Source organism: Elgaria multicarinata, chromosome 10, assembly GCF_023053635.1.
Source record: "Elgaria multicarinata webbii isolate HBS135686 ecotype San Diego chromosome 10, rElgMul1.1.pri, whole genome shotgun sequence".
NCBI lineage: Eukaryota > Metazoa > Chordata > Lepidosauria > Squamata > Anguidae > Elgaria > Elgaria multicarinata.
Window position 1 is genome coordinate 63,870,296 of NC_086180.1, and position 9,337 is coordinate 63,879,632.

Consider the following 9,337-nt stretch of genomic DNA (forward strand, 5'->3'; position numbering starts at 1 on the left):
GATTTCAAATTTTCTCAGCATTTACTAGTGACCAAAACTCCTTTTGGAATATCAGCAAATATTCATTCTATTTCTTAATTTAAGCTGTTTCCTCTTGTTTTGATTATTTTGTAATATAATATGTAACTTTGATAAAGCTTCTCCCGCCCACGCACCCCGGCTACCTTTTTACTCATCTCAGAAAATAATTTAATATCTTGTCTTTTTCCAAAGCTGATAATGATAAGTTTCCCATTTTGGAAAAAATGGAAAATTATTATTAATTAGAGACATCCTAATTTGGCTGCTTGCATCATGAGGGCAAGTGTGAAGGCGCTGCATGCATAGGCAAAATGATTATTTGTGTCTTGGCTTATTGAGACAAGATATGATAATCTGAACTGGGCCACTGTAGAAGTTGGGCTTTTAAATCCCAAATGCAGTCCAGGCGAAAAAATACTAACTGATAACTAGGGAAAATATGTGAAGAAACCTTCACAAGTGCCTAATCAACTACTACATTTCAATACAGAACATCTCTTTAGTTTAGCCAAACATCTCTTTAGTTTAGCCAAACATTCAGTAAAACTAGATCCACTTGTTTTGTCTTAACATATGAAAATTGCAATTCAACATCCTCTTTTTATCAATGGAGCTTCCAGAGGTGGAAGTAGCTCACTATGTCCCAAGAGTTTACTTTAAGAGATCCCTTTCCCCAGCCAACTCAGTGACAATTCACATGATACAGAAAACTTTCTGAAACGTGGGGTGATGGGTTCAGGACTAAGTGTCATCAAACATTGACAAACTCATGCAATTGCTTTACAGTATCCCCAGATCCTCAATTTGTTGATGCACGCTTTGGCTCCAACCCAAATATAGCTGCAGGCAATGTTATGGATAGCAATAACTTTGTCTGCAAACAAAGATGTGCATCTCCTTCCACATCTAAAGATGTACCATATCCAGCTAGTTCAATGGAGCCGAGATGAACATTGTACTATGGACATACATCCGAATGTGTCTTGCTGTTTCCTATCAACTATGTATGTAGAAGGCTTCCTATGCGTGTGGCTCCCCCATAATGAGTGGGCCTGGGTATTCTATCAAATCTTTTGTACTAAAATATGATGGGGTGGGTGGGCTTTGGACAGAGTGACAAAATCACATGATTAACTTCTTGGACTTGACCTCAGTTCGCATATGATCAACCTACATTTCAGCTTGCTAATGTGATCTTGTGACTTGTACCTTGCTCCCCACAATCTTTTGTCTGCTTGGGGAAAACGGAATTTCACCATCCACTCTATTCCATCACTGCTGGCTTCTCTGCTTTAGCAGCTGCTAAACACATCTCTAGCACCAGCAACCTTTCAGGTAAATAAATCAGTGCTGTCCCAAGGGAAAGATGATTCAAGTAGTCCTTATGTTACTCCAGCCCAAACTCCAAGGCAAAACTGTGGACTGTCGTGTTTCATAGGAAGGCACGAAAACTGGATTAAAAATTCTCACACACATGTAGGGCGCAATCCTATGCAAATTTTTTAGGATGTTTTCAACAATGTATATTATGTTTTAAATCAGTTTTATGTATTTTATCGCTTATTGTTGTTCCCTGCCACGATCAAAATGGAGAGGCGGGTAAGAAATATTATTATTATTATTATTATTATTATTATTATTATTAAGTTTAGACAGAAAAAAGTCCTACAACTCCCAGAATGCCCCAGGCAGCATGGCTGGCTGAAGCATACTGGTTCTAGGGCTTTTTCTGTCTAAACATGCATAGGATTGTGCCCACACTAAAATTTGCTATCAGTCAGGGTCCAGGAACTCTTACACATGGTCACAGTTAGATGTGCTAAATACTCCTAAACACGTTTTCATTGCCCAAACAAAGGCATACTCCCTTCCCAGATGGTGACTCTCAGGGCTTATCTAAATTATAAATGTGTATCCGTTCTAAACCAATTAAACCACCAATAGCTTCCCCTAAAGAAGCCTAGAAATTGAAATCTCACAAGGTAGTTAAGAATTCAGTTGGAGATGCCTAGTGTCCATCACACAGCTAAACTTTCTCTTCTCACCATTACAGTTAAAGAGCTCAAATATACACAGTATTTTGTAGTTCTTTAAAAACAGGGCCAGAATAAACATTATTTTATGTGTCTGTCTAGAAATGACGGCAGGATCTACACTACTGCTTATAACGGCTTATAATGGTTTTGACAACTGTTCAGGCCCAGGACACATTACATATACCATTTTCAAACCGTTTTTAAAGTGTTGTATCCTGCTTTGTATAGATCTGGCCGTCATCTCCCCCACACACACACCCCCACACATTTTTCTCTAAAGCAGGCTTAGGGGCCCCAATCTGGGTCAAGACACTAGCATGAGAGGTGGGAAGCATTTAAGATCCATATTCATACCCTTCTCCTACTCTAGACTAAAAATTAAAATACAACAAAGCTCAAAGGCTGCAACCAAGAGTTAGTAGGCTTTTTTTTCCAGAGTTGAAGGCAGTTTGAGATAAGGATCACTGCTTGTGGCATGTATACTTGATCCACTATTCTCAGAGGTAAACAGATTTTTGTATTGTTTTACAAACCATCAGCAACTGTTGACTAGTGACAATGCAACAACAAAAAGCCTGCATTCATCACAGGAAATAGCACCACTCTCAAACAACTTTTTAAAAAACTATTGTCTTATCTCTAACCAAAAGGAGAAAATTAATTGAGCAGCCAGCACTAAATATGTAACCTGCATAATTAATTTCATTTCATAATTCACAACAGTTCAACTGAGACAAGTACTGAGACTAGTACAATGTGTTTAACATAATTCTTTTAATGTCTAACAGCACTCACTTTCCATATATGTACATACTGTCACAATCTCTGCTTGTCTAACCTATACCATAAATCTCACGAACATCATTCTGACAATATTTTTTATTGGTACACCACCCTGAGATCCTAGTGATATAGGGCAGTCACCCAGCATACCTTTGTCTCAACATACAGCACCTTCTCCATGAAGCTGGACAGTCTTTCTCTTTCCAAATATAGGCTAGTACCCAATGTTAGTCCTATGTACACTAGACCTATTGAAATGAATGATACTTAAATTAGTCACTCACAACTAACTTGTCCCATTATTTTCAATGGATCTATTCTAAGTAGGAATGACGTTGGATACTAAGCACAGCTTTCTATAGAGGCACATAAACAGTGCAACATGGTAAAGCACCAAGCATACTGATGGCATAATAATTATAATTTACCATGGTGTGACACATCACCACTTCCCAAACTATAAGGGGAAAGTGATCACGCTTGGGGCTCATGTACACCAAGCAGGATATTCCACTATGAAAGCAGTATGAAAGCGGTATATAAAAGGCAGGAGCCACACTACTGCTTTATAACGGTATTGAACTGCACTGCAGGATCTACACTACTGCTTTATAGCGGTACTGAAGTGCACTGACAACTGTTGCGGCCCATGACATAATAGTCTCCTCCTCAGCACTTGGTAAGGCAATACAGACGACCAGTTTGCCCAGTGGTTACATGCACACCACGACGAAGTTACCACGCGTTCAGTGGCGGCTGTCGCACAATAAGGAGGCTCCAGAGACCAGGCGGCTTGGCGCCCTGTGTGCCCCCACACGTCCCCCCACTTGCCTGGGCGAAGAGGCTTCTTCCTGGGGGTCAGCGTCGGGCGCGCCCTCCTCGCCGATGTCGGGCAGAGTGACGAAGAGCAGCTGTTTGCCCGCGGGCGCTGCCCAAGCCCCGGGCTCTCTTGCTAAGGAAGCCGCCGCCGCTGCCGCCGAGCGAGGGGAGCTGTTGCCGCTGGGGCCACCGAGGGGCTTCGTCGACATCCCAGCCCGGGCCCCGCTAGGAAGCGGCCGACTTGGGGCCGCTAGGGCAGACGAGCCCCCCGCGGGAGCCAAGGCAACGCTGCGGGCGGGCAAAGACGGGGCGTCCACGGGGGACGGCGAGGGAGGGAGGGGAAGCAGCGACTTCGGCTGAGGGGCGCTGGCGCTGGCAGCGGCGGCGGGCGAGTAAGGAGGGGAAGAGGCGGCGGGCTTGAAGAGCTTGGCAAAAACAGTGCCCAAGTCGAGCACCGCCACTTTCATGGTGCCGCCGCCGCCGCCCTGCCCGAGAAAAGTCCTGCAAGTCTTCTAAGCCGCGAAGCCCAGAGCAGCCGCTTCCCTCCGGGAGGTTCCCTTCGCAAAAGCGCTTCCTTCTTGCGAGCTTCGGGGGTCTCGTCCCCCACGCTCTGCTCGCCCAGAGCGGGGTGGGTGCAAGACGCTATGCCCCGCCGTCAGAAGAGAACTGAGCCTGCCGGCTCGTGGTTGCCTAGGCCTGCCCTTTCTGCCTACCCCAGGTGCCCGCGGAGGGAAGGAGGGAGGGAGCGGCGGTTGCTAAGCTAAACAAAAACCAAGCAAGTCGCAGGCAATTGGGCACTCGGAAGCAGCAGTAGCTGCGCGCGCTCTCGGAAATCAGGCGAAAATGGAAGGGACGCGCGTTCCGCGTCGCAATTTACAAGACGAAAACCTCTGGACGAGAATCCCTACGGCGGGACTCTTATTCCGGCCCTTGTAAGACAAGCTCTTCAGGGGCAATTCCCACAACATCACTTATATAAAGAGCACATAAACACACAACTTGCAGTAGCCCAATCCGCTGTACACATTACCTTGGAAATAAAATCCAACGCAGTTCACTAAGACGACGGCCTGGTTCTCACAAGAAGCAGGCGAGGAAGTCAACCTGACTTCTCCAGACTGCAAGCTCACATTCTTGAATTTGAGCCATGTGGACACTGCTGCTGTTGTAAATACATCTCCAAAGTCACAGAATTCACAAATCCCTCTGACCAGCAGATACGTGTTTGAAACACTTCACCACCTTTAACTGCTTCTGTGATTTATGCTATCCAATGTAAACGCTCTAAGAATATGTAACAAAACCAATTAGACCCCTAAAAAGATGCATAGGAAAGCACCTAAGCAATACAAAAACCGATAGGCCAGGTGCTCCATTAGTAAACCATTTTGTAGAACAGCATTCCTATGCAATTTAAAATTTAGGCGCTGGATGACAAACAGCTACTGAGAAGGAAAATAGAGTGGATTCTGAAATTAAAAACTCTAAATCCGAGTGGCCTAAATGAAGATCTGGAATTTTTACACTCCTGTGATTAGGATTATTTGCAGACACTCCCCTACAATAGCAGCAGACAATTATTTTGCTAGAGGAAATTCTGCAGACACTATCTTTTAACAAGTATGGATTTGCATATTATACTTTTGCTACAGTCCCATTTTATACTATTTTAAATAATACTATATGCACAGGCCCTAGTGGCACCTCATTATTAAAAAGTTTTTAATACTCACATATGGGCATAGGCCCTTGTGGCAACCAGCCTAATTAACCGAATAGCAAAAACATCATTTTAATCTTCTTATCATAATGTATTTTACTGTTTTATTAATGTTACAGCCTCCTGAGGACAGCCGTTGAATAAAGTACAAGCTGAAACGCGTCGGGTTTCGTGGAAATAAATATTTTGCATCCTGAGAACCTGTTTCTCTTTTTCTTGACCCATTGGAATGTGCAACCAAATGCAGAAGTTGACTATGTCAGAGTTGGAAGTACATATAGATGCTCTTTCTACTCCATAGCTTTTGATAGCAAGTGTATTTCAATTAGGGGTGTGATCCGCTCCGATTAGGAGCGTAGAAGCAGTAGCGGATTGGCCTGCTCCGCCTTACCCAGAGGCGGAGTAGGAGCGGACCGCGGACCCCCTAGAAGCAAGGCGAAGAGAAGCGCCCATTTTTCGGAGCTCCTAGTTCAGGCGGAGCGCTCCGGTCGCCATCTTGAAAACATTTCACCATAGGATTGCATTGCGGCAAATAATCGTGCATAACTACGTTGTTTTTGAAGCTATCGTTCTAGAAATTCTTGTGCTCAGAGAGTCGTGGATGGGGGTCATTTTGAGACCACTCTCACCTCTCTGCGTTGTCTGGGTCGCGTGCTATATTTTTTTGAAAATCGGGTCAACCGCGCGGCTCAAACGGCGTTTTCGGCTTTTCGCCCATAGGATTGCATTGAGGGAAAGAATCGGGGATAACTGGGGGGGGGTTTAAGCTATCGTTCTGAAAATTCTTGTGCACAGAGAGTCGTGGATGGGGGTCATTTTGAGACCACTCTCACCTCTCTGCGTTGTCTGGGTCGCGTGCTATATTTTTGTGAAAATCAGGTCAACCGCGCGGCTCAAACGGCGTTTTCGGCTTTTCGCCCATAGGATTGCATTGAGGGAAAGAATCGGGGATAACTGGGGGGGGGTTTAAGCTATCGTTCTGAAAATTCTTGTGCACAGAGAGTCGTGGATGGGGGTCATTTTGAGACTACTCTCAACTTTCTGCGTCATACGGGTCGCGCGCTAGAAGTTTTTAAAAAATCGGCGGGAAAAATACCTTTTTCAAAGGGCTGAGGGGCAGAGTCAGCTCCCGGTCATGATGATCCCAAAGTTGGAGGAGGGCATAGGCAAAACAGGTAACTTGGGATTCTGGGAAACTTCTCTTTCTTCATCTGAACGGGCTTTTCCCCGTGTTTTTTAACACAGTAGCCCCACCAAATGCACAAACACAACCTGAAATCATATACTAAGCCAAGAATAAGAGATAGAAACACAGCACTGCTCCCCACCCTAACCTTGGTGAACAACTGAATAGATGTGGTGCAAGGGGATGAGCTCCCCTAGGGCATCTCATCGTGGATGTGCCCCCACTCTCTCCTGCACTGGAAGGCCATTAGAGCCTTCCAAAGAGAGTAAAACGGTGGAGCAATGCCTATCATGAGTTGAAGTGAATGGTCACTTTTCAGTGGTGGAGCAATGCCTGTTATGAGTTGAAGTGAGCGTTTTACTTCTTCTCAGAGCTGTTGGTGGCTGTCTTGAACTGGCAGCTACTTCCCCCTCCCCCGGGCACGTCCCCCTATTGCTGGTAAAAGACAGATAGCCTTTTTATAAAAATTCTTCTTGCTGTTTATTGAGCAACACTGCTGCTTTTAATTCCACCCCTCCTTTGTTTATTTATTGATTTATTCCATTTTATATGCATTACTGGCTTATCCTTGGCTCACTTCCTTATGCCCCCAGAAATGCCAGCTGCATGCCTGGCTGCCTTCCCTCCCTCCTCCCCTGCCCACCTCGCAGGGATGTTGTGTGTGGGGTGCCCGATTTTCAAAAATTCGCCAAAAATCAGGGGATGATGGGATTGCTTTGAAACTTGGCGTGCGTGTGTATATCCCCATGAGGTGTCATGGTGCCAAACATGAGGTTTCTAACTTGAACAGAAAAAAAGTTGTATAATTTTTTAGCTTTCAATGCAAGCCTATGGGGGGGGGGGGGAAACGGAGCTCCGGATCCAGATCCGGAGCTCCGAGCGGAGCGGAGCGGAAGTGGGCGGAGCGGGGGCGGGGCGGAGCGGCCCGATCCGGAAAATGGCAGATCTGCAAGTGAAGCGGAGCGGGGGGTCCGTGCACACCCCTAATTTCAATATACATTAAGTCTAGCTTGTATAAGAGCTTTCAAATCCATATTTTTTTACTCGCCAAGTACCTTGTATAAGAATTTGCATGTCCAGCCACCAATTCTCCCCCTACCACCCAGCACCAACAGAAGCTAAACTGGATTAGTGGGGTTTGGGCTACTAGCTGTCAGAAACATCTTGTTCCAACACAGCATCCATATAAAAAAACCAACTGACGAAAATAAAATAAACCTACTATTCCAGTTGGTTCTTCTAAATATAATTAGACTAAGATCTTGACTCCTTTTTTTAAAAAAAATACCATTGCAAAATCATGATTAGAAAATCAATAATAGATTTTTGTATTTGACTACACAAGCTGTTTTTTTTCTTCCAGAAAACCTTTTTTATGTAGCATAAGTTCAGTGTGTTCAGAATTCAAGATTATGTTCTACAACTGTTTCCCAACAAATATTTTTATTGCATTGTATAGTGGGTGTGTAAGGTTGATATGATCAGTTTGAATAAAAAAAAAATCCCCAATTGTTGGGATCCAAAGAGGCCTTGAGAATACCCAGCAGAATTTTCTTGACCAACAAATCCCCGTGCCTTATCACAAATGAAACTTCCCTAATGGTGCAAAGCTGTGCATGTCTACTTACAAGTAAGTCCCATTGAGTTCAGTGGGAAACTGTATAGAATTGCAGTATGTTTCAAAAAATAAAGATTTTTTTACATGGCATTGGAGGGGCTGCGTTTCAGGAAAGACAAAAACAAACAGCACTTGGACACATGGAACTAGTCATATGCTGTTTATTTTACTTTACAAAAAGATGTAGAGAATGATTTTAAGCTTGTCTTTAAATACATGTAATTTACCAGGGAAGGACCCTGCCATTACCACCTCGAAGCCTCAGCTTTCAGGGCTTAAATTAGATGAGAGAATTTGTCACTTCGACTGAAAAGAAGATCAGAAAGATGAGAAGAGAGCATCACAATGAAGATAATCCAATGACTGTAATTAAGGAATCATCACATACCAGTTCACCTGTGAACAAGATCCTTTATTGTCACTTTGGGTGCTTCCAGATGGAGAGCTTCTAGCGCTATCAATTGGAAAGCATCATACAGCAGCCCTAACTTTTTCTTTTCTTTTTCTGGTAAGGAAACATGTTTAAGAAGTGGAGGGAAAATATGGGAGGGAAATGGCTAGAAAATTGTACCATCTGGACACCCCCCCCCAAAAAAAAATCCATAAATGAAGCAGGGTAAAGCGTCATAAAATCCTCACCTGGAAACAGCCTTTGGATCTACAGAAATGTTCCCTTTACAACCTAATTTCATATACTGCACTATTATTTCTTTGTATTTTGTTTCTAAATTTTATTACAATCTTATAACCAAAAATACAAATATATATTTTTAAAAAATGACACCTTATATATTTACATCTTGTTACTATATACATACCAGAAAGAGAGGACAATGACACACTACACACAATCCTGTGATTGGTTTATTTATTTATTTACAATATTTATATACCGCTCCCCATTGAAAAATTTCGGAGCGGTGTACAAGGTAAAATGAAAATAAAAACAGAATAAAAACAGTTAAAACAAAATTTAAAAGAAGCAATAACAGTAATCCAAGGCTGCATGTTAGAGAAAGGCTTCTTGGAATAAAGATGTTTTCAGGAGGCGCCGAAAGGAGTACAAGGTTGGCGCCTGCCTGACCTCCAGAGGCAGGGAATTCCACAGGAGGGGTGCCACCACGCTGAAGGCTCTTCCCCTGGTGGATTCCAAT

The 9,337-nt window shown here is 43.6% G+C and overlaps 1 protein-coding gene across 1 annotated transcript in view; it reads right to left on the reverse strand.

Annotated features, from left to right (window-relative positions):
* FAM149A (family with sequence similarity 149 member A) overlaps positions 1–3,942 on the reverse strand; it is a 56,687-nt gene extending 52,745 nt beyond the window's left edge. Inside the window, exon 1 of the mRNA XM_063135187.1 lies at positions 3,672–3,942. Coding sequence (XP_062991257.1) covers positions 3,672–3,868 — 197 coding nt within the window. The 5' untranslated portion in view covers positions 3,869–3,942. The remainder of the gene's footprint in view (positions 1–3,671) is intronic.
* Between the last annotated feature and the right edge of the window lie 5,395 nt (positions 3,943–9,337).